This window comes from Gracilinanus agilis, chromosome 4, assembly GCF_016433145.1.
Source record: "Gracilinanus agilis isolate LMUSP501 chromosome 4, AgileGrace, whole genome shotgun sequence".
Classification (NCBI taxonomy): domain Eukaryota; kingdom Metazoa; phylum Chordata; class Mammalia; order Didelphimorphia; family Didelphidae; genus Gracilinanus; species Gracilinanus agilis.
In genome coordinates, this window is record NC_058133.1 from 258,002,428 (window position 1) to 258,026,647 (window position 24,220).

The 24,220-nt window shown below is 38.6% G+C and overlaps 2 protein-coding genes across 2 annotated transcripts in view; both read right to left on the minus strand.

The window, feature by feature from the left end:
• Nucleotides 1-5,107, minus strand: part of LOC123244768 (butyrophilin subfamily 1 member A1-like) — a 16,435-nt gene extending 11,328 nt beyond the window's left edge. Inside the window, exons 1-2 of the mRNA XM_044673363.1 lie at nt 5,047-5,107; nt 2,488-2,508 (exon numbers count right to left, since the gene is read on the minus strand). Of these exons, the coding sequence (XP_044529298.1) occupies nt 2,488-2,508; nt 5,047-5,107 (82 nt within the window). The remainder of the gene's footprint in view (nt 1-2,487; nt 2,509-5,046) is intronic.
• An 8,588-nt stretch (nt 5,108-13,695) lies between these two features.
• LOC123245189 (H-2 class II histocompatibility antigen, E-S beta chain-like) lies at nt 13,696-23,616 on the minus strand. The gene is made up of 5 exons (XM_044673952.1): nt 23,526-23,616; nt 19,259-19,525; nt 16,291-16,572; nt 14,736-14,846; nt 13,696-13,793 (listed from the first exon to the last, which is right to left on the minus strand). Exons 1-5 carry the CDS (start codon nt 23,614-23,616, stop codon nt 13,696-13,698), a joined length of 849 nt encoding a protein of 282 aa, XP_044529887.1.
• Nucleotides 23,617-24,220: the final 604 nt, after the last annotated feature.

The following is a 24,220-nucleotide window of genomic DNA, read 5'->3' on the forward strand; positions in this document are numbered from 1 at the left end:
GAGAGAGAGAGGGAGAGGGAGAGAGAGAGAGAGAGAGAGAGAGAGAGAGAGAGAGAGAGAGAGAGAGAGAGATATGAGGAGAGAGAATGTGTAGTTGGCCTGAGAGCCTTCTAAAGAAAAGTGAGGCCCAGGGGATAGAGATAATTATAGAGAGCCAACTCTATATTTTTGTGGGTCCTGAGTGGCATTTAGTGGCATTGGATTGAATGAGAACAGTCAGACTAAATGTTTAGCTCATAACTGCTCCAACTCCATGGAATCTTGAGTTTATTATATACTATTTTCACACAAAGAACACAAAGAAAAACTTACAGCTGATAGAGGTTATAAATCACATAAAAGAAAATCCTTGGAAGCTTCAAAGTAAAGACAGAACAGGGACCAAGGCCAAATTCCAACCACCAATTAGTAAGAAGTTAATTCTGGGAACAGAAATATATTTCATAGAGATTTTTACTAATTGAGTCCTGTCCTCTTGATTTACAGGACTGCACCTGGTCAGATAAAGTCTTGTCTAGCTTTGTCTGTGTCTGGTCTTGATTATCTAAGTAATATATTTTTTAGAGTTCAGACTTCTTAATTATCAAGGATAGAAATGGTTAACTCAGTAGCTGCTGGTCTGCTAAGGACTCAAAGCTTTCCAATAAGAATATTAAGAAAAGGTGGGGATCTGAAAAGGAGTCAAAAGAGGAGTCTCAGATTTTTACCTTAGATAACCCCATTCTGTCTGTGTCCTGACATGCAGTGCAGAAAAAAATCATACACACAGCTTTATTTGCCGATGATTTTGTAATGGGATCCAGATAAAATATCTATTACAGATTCGATTCTATTTCTCTAAATGACTTCCAATAGCCTCCTGGAGGGCTCAAGTTGTTTTTGGATTAACCAGCCTGCTGGTACCAGAGCTTTTCAGGGCTCAGGTGACCAGGACCAAACACAAAGACTGCCTCAGCCTGGATTGGTCACGTAGGAAATCCAGATAACAGGCCCTATCATGACCCAATTTCTTCAATCGGCCTTCCACAGATAATCCTTCCAATCTCTGCAATATATGCAGGTGAAATAAAATTAATGTAAATATCAAGGCCAGTCTAAAGGAAAAGAGATCTCTGGGCTAGTGGCAAATAGAAGGCAGAGTTTTCTTGGGCTCTTTGCCTTAGTGATAAATAATAGAGGGATATGAACCTGAGAAATTTGGGGTTTTAGCTGACTGGACCATAGCTTTCACCTTTCTCCATACTCCACCCCCGTCTATGCCCTGCTGTTTCCCTGAATCACTGTCCAGCCATCTGATTACAGCCTTAGCATGCTTCCTGTTGTAACCATATGATGACATTTTGTCCCTGATACTGCATCTGCCATGAATGTCTCCTGAATTGGCTAAAGGAGGGCTAAGGAATTCACTTCAGCTGCAACTTTCTGGGGTCATGGGAGCTGTGGCAAACTACCCAAACTCCTTTTTGATAACCTGACAGGTAACTATTAACCTTTGTTACCAGATAAGCACTTGACAATTCAATCAAAACTAATTTCCAAGGGCAGCTAGGTGGCTCTGTGGATTGAGAGCCAGGCTCAGAAATGGGAGGCTCTGAGTTCAAATTTGGTCTCAGAAATTTCCTAAACTTAATCACCATCGTCTAACCCTTATATTCTTTTGCCTTGGAAACAATACACTGCATTGATTCTAAGACAGAAGATGAGGGTTTAAAAAAACAACACCAATTTCTGTAGACTCAGCCAAAATTAGTTGGCCAGTAAGTACAGGAATAAGGAATACTAAACCTGAGGTCAAGGTTAGAGATAACAAAATTTATGATATTAAAGAGTTAATAATTGTTCCCTCAAAGGTACTTAAACTAATCTGTGTAGGGTTGGAGTAGGGAGAGAGGGGGCAAAGGTGCCCTACAAGACTGTGATCAGGACTTAAGGAGTACTTTTAATCATACCTTTGCCCCAGCATCAATGGCTCCCCTCCAACCTCCCTTTAATACAGATGCCCTTCAATCCAGGGAATAATAAAACAAGTAAAAATGGCATCCAGGGGAAGAGATAGTAAGGAGAACCTTGCAGATAATTCTGAACCTGTGGGAAAGATGGAATAAGTAACAAGAAAAATATATGGAGGTTGGGACAGTGACTTGGTACATGATAGGTCCAGAGTATAAGATATTTGTATATCTATCTATATAATATATATAAGATATATATACACAATATATGTATATATATATATATGATATGTCTATAATGTAAGACTATCTTGGATGGCTCTTCAATGCCATTCCCCTCTATCCTCTAATTCCCCTGTATCCGCAATAAGGTCAGTGGCTGGGATTCCCTTAACAGCAAAGACTGATACCAGTAGAAATCAGAAATGTCCACTATGGATATATCATTGAACCTAGTTTGAATCAATGTTATCTCAGAGGGAGACTGTCTTGAATATGTTGGATTGGGCAATGGTGGAAAACAAATTGGACTTACCAAAATCCGTATGCAGTTCCTCTGAAAAAGAGAGAGAGAAAAAAATTAAAATCCCTTTTATGTAAGGAAAAAGTAGAAACTGCCCATGTGGTGTGCAACAAGAGCTTGTTTCCTTATAATAGATAAGCTCAATTCCTATCTCTGAAGGTTGATAGCATTTTAAAAAATAAAATTTTATTTTTCCAATTTCTATGTAAGATATTTTTTTCATCATGGATTCTTTGGAATTATCTCGGATCATTGTATAGATCAGGGTAACTAAGGTTTAGGTGATTATTGTTACAATAGTGCTATTGCTGTGTACAATGATAACCTGGTTCTGCTTACTTCACAGCAACAGTTCATATGGGTCTTCTCAGGTTTTTTTTCTGAAACACAGCTCTTGTTATTTCTCATAGCACAATATTATTTCATTAAATCATATACTACAACTTGTTCAGCCATTGTCCAATTGATGAGGATTCCCTCAATTTCAAATTATTTGGTAACTCAAAAAGAATATATATAAATATAAAAAAATTACATATAAGTCTTTTTCCTTTTCCTTTGATCAGACTTTGTAGTAGTTATTGATAGGTTAGAAGGTATTTATAGTTTTATAACCTTTTGGACTTACTTCCAATTTGTTCTCCAGAATGATTGAACCACTTCATAAAGACAACAAACAATGTTTTGGTGTACTTATTTTCCATATCCCCTCCAACATTTTTCATTTTCCTTTTCTTTTATATTAGTCAATCTGATAGATGTGAGGTGGTGCCTCAGAATTGCTTTAATTCACATTTTTTTAATCAATAATGACTTAGAAAAAATTTTCATATAAATATAGATGCCTTTGATTTCTTTTTCTGAAAGCTGCCTGTACAATATCCTTTAGCCATCATTTGGGGAATGGCTCTTACTTTTATGAATTTTATTCAGTTCCTACTATATTTGAGAAATGAGGCCTCTTCTCAAAGAAATTTGCTATAATTTTTAAAATTTCTTCATTATCTATCATACCTTGTAGCTAAATATAATTTCTCTGATTATCCCTTTTAATTAGTTCTATTTTTGTTTTTATTTTGTCTGAGATCATAATTGCTATTCCTACCTTAAAAAATTTAATCTAAAGCATATTGGATTCTGCTTTAGCTTCTATTTTAACTCTGTATTTCTTTCAGTTTCAAATGACTCTTGTAAACAATATATAGTAGGATTTTTATTTCTAGTGGATTCTACTACCTGCTCTTATTTTTTGACCTTTGAGGAGGGTCAGGGTAAAAAAGAGAGAGGAAGAAATAGAAGAAAATAGGATAGAGAGAAATACATAGCTATTTGTGAATATGAATTGGGATAAACCCACTGATAAAATGATTACTGTATATTTCCCTGCATATTATTTTTTCCTATTTATCCTTTTCTTTCTTTTCACCCTGTCCTTCCTTAAAAGCCTGTTTTGCTTCTAACAACTGTCTCCCTCAAACTGCCCTCCTTTTTTTTTTATCATCCCACCATTTTCACTTCTCCTCTTCTCCTCCTGTTTCCCTGTTTTTGGGAAACTAGATTTCTATTCCCAACTGACTGTGAATGTCTTCCCTCTTTGAATCAATTCCAATGAAAATATCACTCAAGTGTTACCTATTCCCCAACTATTTCCCCCTCATCTGTAAAAGCTCTTACACACATCCTTTATGTGACACAATTTCTCCATTTTTTCCAGTCTCTTCCTCTTTCTCCCAGTATTTCCCTTGTTCTCATTCCTTCAATTTGTTTAGATCATCCTAACAATCAACTCATGCGCATGATCTTTGTTTATGTAGATTCCTTCTAATGGTCCTAATAATGATAAAGTTCTTAGAAGTTGTATGTGTCACATAGGAATCTAAACAATTTTTTTTCATATAGGAATTTAAACAATTTAATTTTATTTAATCCCTTATGAGTCCTCTTTCATGTTTACCTGTTATGTTTCTCTTTAGTATAGTGCTTGAATATCAAGTTTTCAGTTAGCTTGGATCTTTTCATCAGGAATGCTTGAAAGTTCTCTATTTTATTAAAAATCCACTTTCCCCAGTTTTTCTGGGTAGGTTATTCTTAATTGTAATCCTAGCACCTTTGTCTTCCAGAATATCATAATCTAAGTCCTTTAACCTTTTAATGTAGATGATGCTAAATCTTATGTGATCCCAACTATGGCTCCATGATATACAAATGTTAGCCATTCATCATCATCATCATCATCTTCTTCTTCATTATTATACATCCTTAGTTAATTAGCCCACTCTTTGAGGAGTAGGCATTGTCCTCAATACAAAGCAGCTACTGAAACATCCAAGTTCATCTCTTAGAATCTCTTTCAACATCTGCTCTTCCATGCCTTGCCAGGAGCTACTTTGACAGCAAATTCACAATTTATTATTATTTTCTTCTTCTAGAGCTGGACTAAGTACTCTCTTAGTTTGAGGAAGGAGATTATATTAAGTTACTTTTGTGAAGTACAAAACTCAAGGTCCAGGACTTGTGGACCCATTAAGAAGGAGTAAGTGGGAGAATAAAAAGTGGGAAAGAAACTCCTACCTTTGTTCATTATGGACAACAGCAGAAGAGAGACTGTGATGATACCAGCCTCTTTCAACATTTTCCCTAGTTTGAGACTCAAAGTGACCCAGAACTAGCCCAAAGATGGTGATTCTGATCCTGGAGAGAGAGAGAGAGGAGAAGATAGCCTCTGGTCAGCTGGTTCCTTTCAAATGCTCAGGCACAGGAATGGACTTCCCATAGCACAAACCTAATAATAACAATAACTTTTACATTACGAAGACTAAGATTATATAATTATTATATATAATACGTGGTTATTATATATAATGTATAATATAATTATGAGGTTCAAGTTCACCTTTATATCATGATATATGGTTTCTAGAGTAATTTTAAACCTATTATGTTATATGATCTCACAACTCGGACAAATAAGGAAATGGAGTTTGAGAAGTATCTTCCCTAAGTAGAAGGTGACAGAGCAAAACTCTTTATATCTAATTGATGTGGGCTGACAGTGGGATGTCTATAGAAATGGGACCCTCATACTCTGAAATCTTGCATTTCTCACTAGTTAGCCCTAGTTAAATATCAACTGCAAAACTTGTAGTTTCAACATTACTTGAGCATGAATTGTAGACTGTTCAATTATCCACTCTGTGTACTAGATCTTTAACATTCTGTACTAGGCAACAGTTTTGTACCTACTCTGTTTTATTAATTGCTTATATTGTTCTTAGAAATAATTAATTACCTCAATCCATGTTCCCACTCTAGAAGGGCAGCAAGACCTCTCCCATATTGACAAATGATGACAAGGTAGACAATAGAGGAACATGGAACCTGAACACTGGGAACTCTGGCACTCCAGAAGAATCCCCCAATCTTGTGCATGCTCCTTATTTCCTATGGCAACAAACCCCAAAACATGCTACCACTTGGGAGAAAGGGAGATGCTAAGCAACCAGACCCCAATAAATATGCCAACCCTGATTCACAAGGTATGGAAGCTTCCACTCTACAGCAGAGCTGCTACTCCATACTATCAGCTCCAAAGAGGCTACTCTACTGCCTTTGGGCTTATCCATCAGTCCTAAGGCTACCTGATTAGCACCCAGACTATTATACCAGTATTAGGCTATTATACCACTGTAAACTACTTCTCAATAAATGCCTGAATGAATGAGAGAGAGCTTGCATTCATTCTCAGGTCTTTTGCTTCCAACTTCTTAGATCTTTCTACTATTGGTAATTTCTGTCCTTTTCCATCATGATAATAGCATCCTTGTTGAGTGTATGCAATTTCTGATGACATAAGTGTACTCCAACAACCCAATCACTGAAACTTTCAAGCATATCTCCATTTTTGCTCCTGACAGCCCAAGCCACTCAGAAACTTTTTGGGTGGGAGTTTCAGCCAATTCCCAGATCAACTGAGTTGAGGATACAGAGACTTTCTCTTTTTGCTTTCCCTGCCAATCTCTGTAGTTTTACATTATTTTAACCCAGGGGTTTTCTGCTTGAAATAAGAAGTGCTGTTTATTGAATGAGTCAACAGGAATGCAAACTTCACCCTTGCTCTGTCCTCATTTTCTTTCACTTTCCTAACCCTATAGTTAACTAATTCAACTATGTGCTGCCAACTACTCTTCAAACTCTTGCTTGTTATCCAATCATGTCTTGCCCAGACAAATACCTTCCCTCCCACCACTCCATGGTAGCTGAATGCCACTGAAGAAAACGCAATTGTATAGACTGGGTCAAGTACAAGTATAAACTTGTTCTCTAATTTCAACTGTGTCCTCGTGCCACAAGGCTTTCTTTCTCTTCTCCCCCAATTTATTTTTTATCTCACTTCTTAGATTTGTTGCTCCAAACCTCTTCTCTCCTTAACCTCCAGATACCTTTCTCTGCCCTCCTTTTCTGTAGAAGGATTCACCTAAAAAATGACTGAGTTTATAGATACCACCATTATGAGTTCCCTATTCTTTATTTTCCACAGCAAACCCCTTCTCCACCCTGTCTTATTTTCTCCTCTTTTGTTCAAGTCTTTCATAATAAAATGACTGTTCTTCTTAACAAGATCACCTTATTTATTTTTGCCCCTAACTTCATCCTTTCATCACTTCCTTTCAAGAGCTTTATCTCTACAGTGATCAATTGTGAACTGTGAAGGACTAAACTATTATCAGCAGAGGAAGTCTCAAAGATAACCATAAGGAACTCATCATGAAGAAGGAACTATTGGAGTCTATGTGCAGATTAAAGAATTCTATCTTCCACTATATTTTCTTTATGAAGTTTCTGTTGCATATGTGATATGTGACTTCCATAAAGAATGAGCAACATGGAAATATGTATTATAAGAAAGTATGCGTATAACCTACATCAGACTATTTTATACTATCTTGGGGGATAGGGGGAGGTTAGTGAGGGAAAAACCATAAATTCTAAAATGTCAAAAGATAATTTTCAAAAATTATTTACACACGTAACTGAAAAAAGAAAAAGAGCTTGCCCTCATAATCATTGCCATCTCTTTCTCATCTTCGATTTCTCCTAATTTGTTGTTCCTTTCCCTGTTGCCTCTGAATATACTCCTACCTCCCTCATCTTTTAAAAAAACCCACTCTATGACTATTCCATTCCCAAAGTTATTGTCTCATATATTTCTTCCATTTCATGGTCAAACTTCTACAAAGTTCTGTCTATATTAATGTCTCCTTCCTCACCCCTCACTCACTCTTAAAAAAAAAATCCTTACCTTCTCACTTAGTATCATTTCTAAAACAGAAATTCAGGGAGGTCTAGGCAGTTGAGGTTAAGTGGCTTGCTCAGGGCCACATATCTAAGAGGTCAGAGTCAAACCCCAGTCCTCTGACTTTTCAGACCTGCTGCTCCTTCCACTGTGCTACCTAACTGCTTCTCACACTCTCTTTAAATGGGTCCCACTACTCAACCAAAACTGTTGTATCCAAGATTACCAAGGATATTTTAATGGACAAATCTAATGTCTTTCCCCCACCTCAGTCCTCTTCCTTCTTAACCCCTCTAAAGAATTTGGCATTGCTGACTTCCCTTTCTTCCTAAATATTCTCTCCTACCTGGGTTTTTGTGCAATTGTTCTTTCTAAGTTCATCTCCCATCTGTTTGTCTGATTCTTCTCAATTTCTTTTCTTAGATCATCATCTATGACCCATTATTTAATTATGTATATAGTATAAGGCTATACACTAAACCAGTGATTCCCAAAGTGGGTGCTACCGCCCCCTGGTGGGTGCTGCAGTGATCCAGGGAGGCGGTGATGGCCACAGATGCATTTATCTTTCCTATTAATTGCTAGTGAAATTAAAAAAATTAATTTCCAGGGGGCTAAGTAATATTTTTTTTCTGGAAAGGGGGCAGTAGGCCAAAAAAGTTTGGGAACCACTGTACTAGACCCTCTCTTTTTCTGTTCATGCATCTTCTTTCCTGGTCATCTCTTAAGAGGTTTCATTATTACTTTTAAGCAGATGAACCCTAAATCTATATATCTAGTCCTCATCTCTCTCCTCTGTTCTTGTTTCATATAACAACTGTTTCCTGGATATCTATTTCTACTAGGATAAATAGCTCAAACTCAATATTTCTAAAATAGGATTGAATCATTTTTTCAAAACCTGTACTTCCTCTAAAATTTCCTTTTTAATTCTAGTCACTGCTTTGAAACTCAACATCAATTCTTCCTCTTTCTTACCTCTACTCCATAGCTCATAAGTTGCCTTATTTTGTCAACTCTAAATCCAAAATAGACCTCTTGGGTCTATTTCCTGCTTTCCACTCATACGTTAATTATATCAACTCAGATCCTCATCACTACTCACCGGTACTATTGCAACAGCCTTCCTAATCAGTTTCTCTTCTTCCATTTGTTTTTCTCTCCAATCTCTCCTCTTCACAAATGCTTAAAGTACTTACTACCAACATTACTCTCCAGGTTATGAATTTTCAGGAACTCTCCATTGTCTCTAAAACAAAATATAAATTCCTAAACTAAGTGCTTAATGCTTTTTATAATCTTGTTCCAGTCTACCTTTCCAAACTTATTTCACATTTCTCCTCTTGTCATATTCTCTTTTCTAGACAGACTAGTTTACTTGGTGTTACCTAACTTGGCATTCCTCTGGCTTCATGCTTTTGTCTTCCTTGATTTCCTCAACTACAATTAATAATATGACCTACCACTCAGTTGTAAGGATCAAATGAGATAATATGCATAAAGTACTTGGCACAACATATGATACACTTAATAAATGCTTGTTTCCTAATCATCCTTTACTCTTATTCATTTCTACATATCTAAATTAGAGAACAAGTTTGTCTATCATTAGTGTTCTCTCTTTCCTCAAATCATATTGCATTTATTAATCTGTTTAAATCTTTTATTGCCCCTCACCTCTGCCTGTAGAATGTAAGCATTCCTCAGGTAGTAATTGTTTATCTTGTCTTGTCTTTTATATCTCCAGTGTCTCGTACCACTTTTTGCACACTTTTGGAAGGGCTTGGATTGTGTGAAGCTTGGACCCTTGATTTCACCTTTATAGAAAGACTTCAGAATGAAAACTCCCTCTATTAATGCAGACACACAAATATTTTGTAATTTATAGCCCTCAAGTGTCATCTAGGGGCAGTGATAGGGTGACACAATGAGTATACATCAGAAGTAAAAGTTGAAATTGGATCTTCCCTTCCCTCCCCTTCCCAGGTCTCCATCACATACTTTTCATCTTGCCCATAGTTGGAAATTAATACATATTTGTAAATTGTATAAAATTGGCTCTATTTAGTGTCAATGAGTATAGAACAGGCATTTCATCATCTTTTTTTTTTCACAAACTCCCAGTAGCTGTCTTAACTCCATTTTCCATAACCCAGTAGAAGAACTTGAACTGGGAATTAGGAACCTTGGTTCAGAGTTCTGTCTCTGTTATTAATTCAGTATGTGACCTTCAGCAAATGATTTCATTGGCTGTACTTTAGTTTTCTCATTTGCCAAAGGGAGATATTATTTCTTGTCCACTCTCAATTCACAAGTCTTCACAGGAGGGCATATATGTGAAAAAACTTTGGAAAATAGGTAGAGGCTGGGACATCTAGGTGGCTCAGTGGATAGAGATCCAAGCTTGGAAATAGGAAGTCCTGGGTTCAAATCTGACCTCAGACACTTCCTAGCTATATGACCCTGGGCAAGTCACTTAATTTCATTGCTTAGTCCTTCTTCCTCTTCTGCCTTGGAACCAATACTTAGTAGTGATTCTAAGGGGCTAAGTTGATGCAAAGAGAATTGATGAAAAATGTAACTAATAAAAGGAGTAAAATGTATTTGTTTTGCCTGATTTAAAAAAAATCTAATTTTATTTGCATGTCAATTAAAGACAGTCTTGGAATTGAGGCAGGTTTCAACATCACATGTAGGTTTAGGGGCACCAGAGACCTTAGAATTTGTCTCAGGGACACATGACACAATCAGAGGTTAAATCAAAGTTATAAGAAATTTCCTTACTTTAGATTAGTTAGTTGTCTGGGACAACAGACCTTGAATGAGCACTGAACAAAACATCATCCAAAAGATCAGATTTAATCTTAGTTTGGGAACTTCTCCTGGCTTTGTTAGCTCCCCAAGTGTGTGATTGCTTTAGGTATAATCTATACTTCTTTACACAACTGTCAAATTGAAAATTTGAAAGCACACATCATTCATCTGATCAAGGGTATGCAGTGACTCTCAACTACTTCTGGGATAAAATTCAGAATCCTCTTTGAGTTGTTCTAAAATTCTTTGCAACCTCTTATTTCTATTTGAGTGTGCTCTATATTTTAGCCAAAGAAGAACAGGAGTGCTTGCTGTATTCTATTTCATCTTTTGCCTCCATGATTTTGGATAAGCCTACTCCATATGTGGAACCCATTACAACACTACTGCAATAGCAGAGATAAGAGGTTATCAGAGCCTGAACTAGGTAGTGAGTAGAAAAAAGAAAGAATAAATGCTAGAGATCTTGTGGTGGCAAAAAAGAGAAGAACTGACAATGCATTGGATATGCTTCAAGTCCAGGACTCTTTTCATTATACCAGAAAGCTTCTTTATTGTATAATTTTCCTCATTTTACAGATGAGGAAACTGTGGTTCATTGAGACTGAGTGGCAAGACTGACTCCAAGTCCAGTGCTTCTTAAACTACAGGAGGCTTCATCAGGCTAAACTGATGAATAAACTATTATTGCCACAAGACCTGAGCATGCCAGGCTACTCTGCCAAAAATTGACTATATTTCCAGCTTTCAAGCCTATGCCCCCTCCATGGTCCACACTAAATTCACAGATCAATATCTCCCACTTACAATTTAAAGAAACAAACTACTCACAGGGCATTAACTAGTTCTGTCCTGGGCCTTCTCTTCAATCTGTCAGAGATCCCTGGGCAATCATTCACAGGCAACAGGCCATTGCCACGGAAATCTTCTGTGGGGTACACAGAGGGTGGAGCAACCAAAGGGAGTGGAGGAGAGGAACCAAAGGTTTTCTTCCCAGAGTCCTGGACTCAGGAAGGGTGTAAAAACCAAGGTCCACTAGTGAGGGCAATAGGAGTAAGGGCAGAATGAGGCTGGCTTGGAGCTCTTCTCTTCTGGATTTCAACATGAACAGCATGAATTTCCACTGACTGCGACCATAGTTCAATCAGAAATGAAAGTTGATCCTGAGCAACAGAGATTTTGGATTGAATTGAGTAACATTTTCATTGTAGGTCATAAGACATGATATAGAGCCCTGGAGCAAGTTTCAGCTGAGTCAATAGATGAATTTCAACAACCTTTCCTCACATTTAGAAGCTGTCTCCCTGACTCCTGCCCATTAAAGCTTCATCTGGCCAATAATACAGAAAGCAACCAGGAACCACCCTAAACACATAGTGTCCTCCTGCAGCTGGAGTGGAATCCCACGCTTTAGATCTTTCCTGAAATATTCCTGCCATTTGCCTTGGCTAAGACTTGACCAATCCCTCTAGTGTTTTAGTTCCTTAGAATAATGGAATCATAGGCTGAGACGCTGGAGATGGAAGGAATTTGAGGTCACCTAGTAAAAACCTCCCCTTTTTTCACAGATGAGGAAACTAGAGTCTAAAAAGGAAAGTGAAGCAACTTGAGCAAAGTAGTCAGATAACGTGAGGGCAAGGATTATGGTGTAGCACTGCTGATTTCTGTTCCAGTGTGCTTTCTCCAATAGTATATGGCCTTTATGATTGCAAGTTTTACCTCTTCCAATGATGGTGTAATGTGATGAGAGATTCCATGGAGATAATACCAGAATCCACAGGAGTAATTATGACGATTAAAATTTTAGTCACTGAGAAAGGTGGGCCTTGAGAATCTATTTGAATGCCATGGCATAGCTGGTTGCTATCTGTGATTGAGTGCTATCTATGTCTGAATCCCTACCTTTGTGGGCCATGGTATGTACTATTGAGTAACAAACTAGAAAAATGAGGATGAAGTCCTTGTTATCTCAATTGGAGATGGAATCTGGAGCTGGGAAGAACTCAAAAAGCATAAAGGAAGAAGACCATCATGAAGGGTCTGGGAAGGGTGATCTTGACCAGCTAACACCCAAAGACTAGATCCTTGTAATCTTTACTTACAAGCCATAAGGTTTCATATTGTACTTTTTTCTGTCAAAGGACAAGACTTTAACTCTGCACCCCTATCTACTTGTGATTTTTGTTCTTCCTGTCTTCCCTATCCCTGATATATCCAGAGTTTTAACTCCAAGAATTTCCTCACATTTATGTCAGGCAGAATGATATTCTCAGACAGAAGAACTGGAATCTAGGCTTGGTTCTAATATAAATTTCTACAGATATAACCTTTACTTCTTTGAGCTTTAGTTTCCTCAACTGGAAAGTGGGCAAAAACTATTGGTCTTACCCACCTGTCAATACTTTTTGTAGAGATTAAATGAATTAAAATATATGTTTGATATATATTTGAAACATTGTGAATCACCTGGGAAGGGGGGACCCTGTCCATATATAGACATTATGGAAAGTCTACCCAAGTCCAAGAGAACTCTGTGCATCTAAATTCCCATAGGTCACAAGTTCCCACCACTGTGTTTACTTCTACTAGTGAGACAAAGCACATAATTAGTCTAAAACTAAGACATTTAATATGATGATATAGTAAGAAAAAGAGCAATAGAATATGTATACCAGAAATCTGGGGTACATACTTTCACAAATACATATAATGTTAGTAGAAACATTGGATATGCTCTGAAGATAAATGTGGAGGGGCACACACATATAGAACATATATGTGACCAGGCCTAATGAATGAAGGGTACACACAGAAAATAGTAGTGGCCCATGCCACACTCTAGAGCAGGGGTCAGCAACGTATGGCTCTCGAGCCATATCTGGCTCCACCTCCAGTCCAGGCAGAGCCCTAGGATGTGCCCCAGGGGGCCCTTCAGCCCCCACCCCATATTCCAGATATTTACCCTGAAGAACATGTAGCGCCCAAGATCATTTCAGAAGCAATCTGAGGGTTTGAGAAATGAGTTATCCAAGTCCTTGGCCCCCAAAGTACTATCTCCTGTTTGCCCCTGGAGTTTCAACCTTCTTGGGAATGACTGAAGGTAGAGACAGAGTTTAGGATTGGGAAACAGCTCTAGGAAAATCTTGTTGCTGTGGATCAGTGTTTATAACTCCTTTTAAACATGAGTCTTCTTTGGTTCCAGAATAGGAATCTGTGGGAGAAAAACAAAAAAAAAATTCAGTCTGAAAAAACCACAATCCCCTAGAATTGTTATAATTGTATACTATCCAACCATTCAAGGTTTGTGACTAGGAGAACCATATTGGTCCCAGGCAAAGGGAGCAAAGAGTCTTAACTAGTGCTTATGTGGAGAGAGACAAATAGATAGACAGAGACAGACAGACAGAGATAGAGTCGGTGGCAGAGAGAAACACAGAGATGAGACAGAAAGACACAGAGGCAGAAAGAGAGACAGAGACAGAGAGACAAAGATAGAGACACAGAGAGACAGAGAAAAAAAGTCAGAAAGAAACAGAGACAGACAGAGGTAAAGACAGGGACAGTGACAGAGATAATAGGCAGAAACAGAGGCAGAGCAAAAGAAAGACAAAGACAGAGAAAGAGGGATTGACAGAGGTAGAGAGGGAGAGGTACAGATGTAGAGACATGATCCTTAAGGCTATCAGAATGCTCAGTATAATAAGACTGGAATCACTTCAGTATTCCCTGTAAAGGAGATGGGGGAAGGAGTGTGTAGTTTACATCTTGGCTTCCTTCAAAATCCTCTCAAACACTAATATGGTGCTGGGTGTCAGACAGAGAACTTCATGGAGTGCCTGGATTCTGTGGATCCACAGAATTCTCTGGAAGGAGGTCACTGATGGCTGTAAGCAGCTTATGGAAAGATAGTTGGAAAAAGCCTTTCCTTTTTTCTGTCTCAGATGACTAATCTGTAGTATTTTGGTTCCTCCAAGGCTAACTGAGTCCTGTAAGACTGGATTTTACTAGCTCCCTGAGTTCTGAAGTTTAGTCCCCTAGGTTCAGCTCCTTCCCTGGGATCAACACAGAAGGAAACTATAATCAGACCTGATGTCCAGAACCTCATCTCAAAACCACTTCTCTCAAATGGTGAGCTCCAGGACCCTCCTCTTACCTTTTGAGCTTCTGTGTCGGATGACAAGTCCTGCTCCAAGTAAGATCAGTCCAAACACCAGGCCCCCAACTCCAGTCAGCATCTTAGTCTGGGCAGATTCTGACTGTGCTCCTGGGGAAAAACATATCCCAAGGTTATTATACATCTACTTTTCCTACCTTAGGATATCTGCTAGAGGTCCTGAAGCCTATCCCGTAATTTGGGGTTTAGAAAGGATTTAAGGGTGCCTTTGGGAAGGAAGAGAGATATTATAGAAAGTACCTTTTTGGAGTCAGGAATTAAGGGGTCTTTTAAACCTGCTGATTTCAGAAACTAGCTTCTATACTCTGGGACTCTAAAGGCTGAAATCAGAGCCCCTGAAAAAGGATCAGCTCCTGAACCTGAAGGCTATTCAGAAAAATAACTGCACCCCACATCTCTTGGAAAAAGAGAGGACCAGAATTTCACAGGTACTCTGCTTTGCAATGGAAATCTCCCAGAAGCTCAGGGTTTATGTTGGAGGGAGGGGATTGAGTGTGCAAAATTTAGGGAATAGGTTTTGAAATAAGCACATGAGAAAGTGTTCTAAATCTCTAGTAATTAGAGAAATGCAAATCAAAACAACTCTGAGGTACCACCTCACACCTAGCAGATTGACTAAAATGATAGCAGGAGAGAGTAATGAATGTTGGAGGGGATGTGGCAAAACTGGGACATTAATGCATTGCTGGTGGAGTTGTGAACTGATCCAACCATTCTGGTTAGCAATTTGGAACTATGCTCAAATGGCTATAAAAGAATGCCTACCCTTTGATCCAGCCATACCATTGCTGGGTTTGTACCCCAAAGAGATCATAGATAAACAGACTTGTATGAAAATATTTATAGCTGCACTTTTTTGTGGTGGCAAAAAACTGGAAAAGGAGGGTATGCCCTTCAATTGGGGAATGGCTGAACAAATTGTGGTATATGCTGGTGATGGAATACTATTGTGCTCAAAGGAATAATAAACTGGAGGAATTGCATGTGAACTGGAAAGACCTCCAGGAACTGATGCAGAGCGAAAGGAGCAGAGCCAGAAGAACATTGTACACAGAGACTGATACACTGTGATAAAATCAAATGTAATGGACTTTTGTACTGGCAGCAATGCAATGACTCAGGACAATTCTGAGGGATTTATGGTAAAGAATGCTACCCACATTCAGAGGAAGAACTACAGGAGTGGAAACACAGAAGAAAAACAACAGCTTGAACACATGGGTTGATGCGGGCATGGTTGGGGATGTAGACACTAAATGACCACACCAATGTAATAATCAACAATATGTAAATAAGCCTTGATTGATCACACATCTTAAAACCAGTGGAAATGCGTGCTGGATATGGGGGGGTGAAGGGGTGAAGGGGAAAGTAAAAACAGGAAACATGTAACCATGGAAAATGTTTCTGAAAAAATAAAATATTAAAAAAAAAAGATTTAGGGAATAGGGAAAGCAGATTTATTCTGAGAGTCCCTGAAATCTTCCCTGTCTCTCGAGTGTGGGGACCAGGGATTTATGAAATCAACTCTTACTCCAATCCACGAAGACAGGGCTCTGCAAGCTGACGTGGTCCACACAGCAAGTAAAGACGTCTCCCCTTTGGGGGGTCATTTCCAGCATGACAAGGGTCTGGAAGGTCCAGTCGCCATTCCGGATTAGGCCCGTAGACAGGACTCCAGATTTCTCTTCTTTTGCATTTTTGAACCAGCTGACCTTTATCTCACCAGGATAAAAACTGGTCACAGAACAGAGGAGCAGGTTGTGGTGCCCGAGTGGTTGTGTTTTTACTGGGAAAACTTTCACTCGGGGCTGGACTGGATGAGAGATAGACTTGTTAGGGAGGTAAACTGTTCTTGGATCTTCTGACCCTTCCCATATTCATAGGGCTGTATCCTTTTAGTCATCTCCTATGATTTTAAAATAATGCCTCCTGGCTTTTGTTTTGATCCTTTCCTATGAGGCTTAACTCTGGTGCTATTTCCTTTGTGAAAACTTCTCTGATGTTTCGGATGAAAAGGAAGCCTCCTCCCTGAAATTTTCCTCAAGTACTTTGGAATGCTCATTTGTATCATGCTTATTTGTGTAAAAATTCTTATTGAGGACCCTTTATTTGATCATAATTCCATTAAGAGCGGGGACTGTATTATTTTCATTTGTATATCTTTAGTATCTCACAGGGAGCTTTGCAAATAATAGGTACTTAATTTTAAAAAATAATTCAATTATTTGAATTTGAACAATACTGTGTATTGGTTCTAAGGCAGAAGAATGATAAGGGGTAGGCAATAGGGGTTAAGTAACTTGCACAGGGTCATACAGCTAGGAAGTGTCTGGGGCCTTATTTGAACCCAGGACCTCCCATTTCTAGGTCTTGGCTCTCAATCCACTGGGCCAGCTAGCTGCCCTCCTTTTTTTTTTTTTTTTTTAAATTCTTTAAAATCTTTCGTTGAATAACTGAGGTGTTAACAGAATGAAATAAGAAAGAATTTATAACTTGCACTGGCAAAGAATAGTGTGTCAATGCAGATAGAATGGTGGGTCTGAAATGAGGAAGATCTGAGTTCAAATGCCACCTTTTAAACTAGTTCAGTCTCATTTTTAACACTTGACTCTCAAAGAGACAAAAATACCTCTACTACCAACTCATGGAGTTATGGTAAATCTCATCTGAAATAATGTGTGTAAAGAGCTTTACAAACCTTATAAGATATTATATATTTATTATTATTGTTATTATGAGTATTATTAAGCAATGAGGTAATGAGATTGAAGAACGGCCAATGGTCTCTTTCCATGGATTGATCTAGAGTTCTGTACTATTTATTTTAGTTTTAGGACCTAGAAAACAGGTGACTTTTCTACAGGTAGGTACAATAGTTTAAATAAACATTTTGACATTTGTTTTAAGTTTCTTCAATGTGTGATTTTTAAATAAGAAAACCATTGAATCAAAAGTTCTTTTCTGGCAAAAAAAAAATGACCTTATGTGAACTGTAGTAAAAACACAAGTATGGATTTTATTCTCTTTTTTCAATTGCTCAAGGAAGACACAACTGCTTCCTGCTGCCTTTTAAAAGTGAGGGCTGATATTCTAATTAGTTAAATGGGAATGGAATTATTTCACCAAACCATACAATAATTTGACATGGAGAGATCATTTTTGTGATACGTAGAGATCACATTTGCTTTATATCTCTGAACGATTGGCTCTGTTCCTTTCAGAAAGAAAGGAAAGTGGAAGCAATTTTCCAAAGTGCTGGTGGAACCATTAAACCTGGGCATCTCAAATTTAGCTGAATGAGTGAATGAAAAAGCTTTTATTAATACATGCATTTTTTTATTGCACATGCTTACAATGGGCAAAAACAACGTGCCAAGCCCTTGATATAAATAGAAAAGTAAGTCGGTCTCTGCTGTCAAAGTGCTCACATTTTAATGAGAGAGTCAAGGAGGAAGAGAAAGGAACAAACATTTGCTATGTGCCAGGCACTGTGCTAAGTGCTGTACAAATATTAAGTCATCCATACCATATAGGAGATTTCAGCTACAAGTCAGAAGTGTCTCCCCTTGTAACCTAAGTTGCTTCTGAATTGTTGTATCATCACAGACTTCCCCTATCCTTCCTATGAATTGGTCTCTGCTTTCGGGGGTGCTCACAGAGATGTCTGAATATGGCAAGGAAAGCATTCGGGGAAAACTCAATTCTTTCTCCTTCCCCAAACCTTTTTTAGTTAGTTCATGCACTAGTGACTGGAGGAACCACAATAGACATGGGAAGGACTATGCTGACCCACCCACAGAGCTACAAAAGTCTCCTTCCCAAGTCCTGAAGTCTTACACTTGAATCAACTCTTCTCATAGATTTGAGAATCTATATTCAACCTAAGTCTCCTATCAGACTAATTTCTCTCATCCCTTTCAATGCCTTAGATAGTACTTCTTGAATGGTATCTTATTAACAGAAAGAGGTGCCCGGAGGCCTTTCCCACTGGCTTGGTAATCCCCCAAACAGATCCAGCTTGTCCAGGGAAAATAATCTTTATTTCCCTTTCTCTTTCTCAGTTCTCTGGGTTTTCCCTTTTAATATCAACTTTTCTTTTATCTCTCAGACTTCTTTAGTCCTAATTCTGGCTCTGTTCATGCCTGAGAAATTAAGGTGGGCTTTTTGAAAAGTTTGGGGGGAATGGAGTTTTCTTAAACTAATTAAAATAATGTCTTTTCCTGAAATAGAATTCTACTGATTTCAAAGTACTTTCATATAGGTTATCTCATACTAGACTCACAGCAACCTTGTGAGATAGGCAGGACGAGAATCATTTATCTTAATTTGAGCAGTGAGGAAAATTAGTCTGGAAAAAGTGAGGTGACTTGCCTCAAATTCCAGGGCTAGTAAGTAAATTAGGACTATTGTACACAATGATTGTGACTTCTGGCTTAGTTATCTTTTTACTGCATCTGCCCCCCACATCAGCAAGAGTTCTTCCTGAGTCCCCTACTCACCTTTTCTGTGCACTATAGTTTTATTATATAATTTGTAGTTGTGTCTGCACACATTCACTATGGACTGTGCTCGTTCAACTATTTCCTTTTGACTGTTCCATTTCTGGACCTGGGATTTCCACAGTTCCATTCTTGCCTCAAATAGACCCACATCACTGTCAAAGCGCACAAACTCCTCCCGGTCGTAGATGAGTCTTCCCACGAAGTGTACCCGCTGGGTTCCATTGGTCATATGACACTCGGACCTCACTTGATGTAGGTAATTCTCTGGGGAGGGAGATCAGGTTATTGTCATGGAGGATTCCTCCCATCAATCTAGGACAAGATTCCACGTCCCTCATCCTTGGGTGGGAGATGCTCTTCTCATTACCAAATCTCAGTTGGAAATATTCAAACATCACATCCTTCTCCTGCTCTCCCTTGCTTTTCAGTTCCCTTTCGTATATTGTCTTTCACATTGGAAAGTTAATTTTCCTGAGGTCATGGGCTCTCTCTCTCTCTCTCTCTCTNGATAGAGTGGTACCTTCAAGGGAAGCTTTTAAGCAGAACAGTATGGGATAAGGTCTATGCATTAGGAAAATTAACCTGCTAGTATTGTGAATGGAATGAAAAGGATGAAATTGGAAAAAGGGAATATTTCAGTGATCCAGGTGAATATGGCTCTTTTTCACATTGTTATTAACCTACTTGGGGATATAATCCCAGTAGTGGGACCTTTAGGTAAAAGTGTTAGAACAATTTAGTAACTTTCCTTGCAAAATTACAAACTGTTTGTCAGAAGTGTTGAACTAATTCCCTGAAGCTATTAATTATCTCAATTATTTTTTGATTTCTGATTCTCTGGTCTTTTCTAAGTAACCATAATTTTGTTTGCAAATAGAGAGAATTTTGCCTTCTCCTTGCTTTACTCTCTCTCTCTCTCTCTCTCTCTCTCTCTCTCTCTCTCTCTCTCTCTCTTTCTCTCTCTCTCTCTAACTCTCACCTCACATTTTGGAGTCAATACTGTGTATTGGTTCCAAGGCAGAAGAGCGGTAAGGGTAGGCAATGGGGGTCAAATGACTTGCCCAGGGTCACACAGCTAGGAAGTGTCTGAGGCCAGATTTGAACCTAGGACCTCCCATCTCTAGACCTGGCTCTTAATCCACTGAGCCACCCAACTGCCCCCTGAGCTGTCTCTTTTTGGTTGTATTTGTATCAGAAGTGCTTAGCATAGTGCCTGTTACATTGAATGTGCTTCATAGATGCTTGTTTCCTTCTTTCCTTCCATAATACTTGTTCTGTCACATACTTTAGAGCTTAAAGACTGTCTTATACTCTTTATTTAAAAAAAAACCCCTTACCTTCCACCTTAGAATTAATACTAAGTATTAGTTCCAAAGCAGAAGAGCAGCAAGGGCTAAGCAATGTGGGTTAAGGGACTTGCCCAGGGTCACACGGCTAGGAAGTGCCTGAGGACATATTTGAACCCAGGACCTCCTGGCTCTAAACCTGACTCTCAATCCTCAGAGTTACCTAAATTCCCCCTCATATTATTTTCTTTTTTTTTTTTAAACCCTTGTACTTTTTGGTGTATTGTCTCATAGGTGGAAGAGTGGTAAAGGTGGGCAATGGGGGTCAAGTGACTTGCCCAGGGTCACACAGCTGGGAAGTGGCTGAGGCCGGGTTTGAACCTAGGACCTCCTGTCTCTAGGCCTGACTCTCACTCCACTGAGCTACCCAGCTGCCCCCCTCATATTATTTTCTAATTGCTTTGTGGATGTATTTGTTCTCAATGAGATTATAACTACTCTCGGGGCAGGAACCATATCTCCTTTTTGTGTATCCCCCATATTGCCTAGAATAGTACTATGAATTTAGCCAAGAAAATCATATGCACAATATAGATGGATAGAACAACCATAAAAGATAAAACCAAAAACAAATGTTGAAATATTACAATTAGTAAATAAAACCCTGAAAAAAAGATATGAAAAGACATTGTTCCCTTTCCCTCAGGAGAGGTGGGAAGTTCATAAGTATAGCACATGAACACATTTTCAGATTATTTTGATGTTTTTATTTTTATATATGTATTTAAGTTATTTTGATTTTTTTTCTCTTCCTTTTGTCTTTAAAAACATTATCTTTTACATGAGATGTCTCTCTTGGAGGGCAAGGAGAAGTACTGGGGAAAATTATGATGACAAAAAAGAAGACATCAGTAAAACTTATTTTTAAGAAAGAAAAAAGGTAGATTTGGGGAAAGTTTAGTTATGAGCAAAACAAACTTTAATTTTGGAGAGTAAATTGTGAAAAGGAATAAGAGAAAAAAAGAAAGGATAAGAGTTTGCGACCATGGACTAGATGATGAGAAGAAAAGAGGAGCAGAGAAATGGAAACATAATATATCAAATATAAATTACTAACATTGAATATATTCCTTTCTCACAACTCTTTTCTTCCTAATTAAGAGATGATCAGGGAGGAGGAGGGGAAAACATAAAAGGACAGAAGGGAAGAAAATAAGCAATGAGCAATCATAATTGTGAATGTGAGAATGTGAATGAGATCAACTCATATATAATATGAAACACATTAGCAAAATGAATTAGAAAGCAGCATCCAAGAATATGCTGTTTGTGAAAAATATACCTCAAATAGAAAGATTTATACAGTTAAATGAAGGGGCTGAAGTAAAATCTATTGTGTTTAGGTGAACACACCCATATACATGAACACACATACATATATAAACACACAAATATAAATCTATAGGTACACATATATGATCACAAATTTGGAGCTGGAAGGAATATTGTAGGTTATCCAGTCCTGCCTTTTTAAGGAAATTGAGGCCTGAAGAGGTTATATTACATCTGGAGAGATACATAAATAGTGAGTCACAGTCAGGACCCAGATCCTTGACTCCAAATAATAGTTTCTTTCTAGTGTATCAAGCTATTTCATCAAACAAGACAGGGATGGTTGTTTTCCCTTCCCTAGAATTTATCCAATAGCTGAAAATCACATTCATATGCCCAGCAGGAAAAAGGGGGGATTGGAGGATTGAGAAAGGATACATTGGCTTAGACTTCCAAGGTTCTTTTACTCCTGTGAAACCTTTCTTTTTCTGTCCTGAAAGAAAGCTAGAAACCCTTTAACTGAATCAACTTCCCCTCTCAAACTGTTCAAATCTGTGGGTTTTGAACTAAACAAAGAGACATCAGAAAGATGAACAGTGGCTGCTATTGGGTAATGTGGGCTTACCTAGAGGTGTGTGCGCGCGCGCGCGCGCGTGTGTGTGTGTGTGTGTGTGTGTGTGTGTGTGTATGTGTATGTGTGTGTGAAGGGGCAGGGGAAAAACTTGAGGAAAGAGAAAACTAGAGTGATTTATGAATGCCCATGAATGCAGACTTTGACCCCAAAAAGATTTCTAACCTCTTTGGTTTTAGTACATCTGACCTATTCATAATTATAGTATTTAATGGTGGCTTCCAAATAAAGCATCGAGCTTAAATTTGATCACTTGATTTATGTGTCGTTCCTTTGTCTGCCTTAGTATAAAGTTTTCCAGCCACAACCATTTATACCCCATCCAGCACCAGCTGGTGGTCTGACCCTAGCCTAGCCAATTGTTCTAGTTCTAGTTATGAACAAACACAACCAGCATGACTTCAATGAATCCGTCTAAGTTGGGAACTTTGGATGGCAACATGGATGGAAATATTTCCTTGGACCCTTCTTGTCTAGATAAGCATGAAAAAATAAGTTTTATTTTCTTCAGTAAACCCAATTGCTAGTTTAAAGTCTATAGGGAAGTGATGAACCTGAGTACCACATGCAATGAGAGACAAGGGACAAATGGGCTGATCGCAGGATTGCAGATTCTTGATGAATGGGAACCCAAGGTTAGTTAGTAATCCCTATAAACTTCCTCTACACTCCTCAGTGGTTTCTACAATGTTTCTTTCTCCTCATGGTTTAGATTAGGACTTGGCATCTTGGCTACATTGCAGTTCTCAAGATTCATCCTTCTTTCTGGGGAAACTTTTCCTAGCCTAAGTTTTGTGTCCTATAGTTAATGACACCGGATCAACCAGATTTATCTCTTTCCTCTCTCCCTAAGAGTCTGTCAACTGTAACTCTCTCTTGAGGTCAAGAGATCTCTTTCCATTTAAAATAATCTGGGAAGTAAGAGACATTTAGCCCAGCTTTCTCTTCTAGAGAGAGCTTCCTATGGATCTCAGTCTTAGCCTGCTTTCCCTTTTAGTAGATGCTCTTTACTTACCTGGAATGTCCCTGCCCCAGGCTGTGAGTGTATTCAGCATCATCAACAGGACTGTCATAGAGGGACCTCCCAGCAACTCCATACACACCATGCTAGGGACAAGGATGGAATTGGTGATTAAAGGTTGCAGCAGGTTTCCAATGAGGCTTGATCTCCACATCTTAAAGAATGCAGTGCCTCTGAATCCTTCTGAATTGGGCAACTTCTACAGGAAACCAATTAGCATCAGACATACGTAGCAGCATCAGTTGCTAGGCAGAACGTCAGTGTGCGGATTCTGAATCTACACTTTGTGTAACTGGGCCAATTTGGTTCTCTTTCACATGAGTGTCTGAGCATGCAGTGACATGACCCTGCATTCCTTCTCTTAGCTATGCACAGGTTACAAAGGACTAAAATGATGTCAAAACGTGTGTCCTCTAAGAATGCTTTGGAAATTGTACTCTCTTGGTGTCATTGTCCACTGGAGGGAATGAGTCCACTGTAACATGTGAACTGATATCACCAAATAAATATGGAGATCAGGATTTTCTGCTATGGAAAATAAGTGCAATTCTAAAAAGTAATATATCATATTGTGTCCCTTGTATCATGCCCCTGTGGGTTAGATGTGGAGGCAGTTGACTTCTGGCTCCACCTTGGTTCTGGTTTTCCCCTGGTCCCATTCCTCTGAACCTTCTCCCACCATTCAAGGT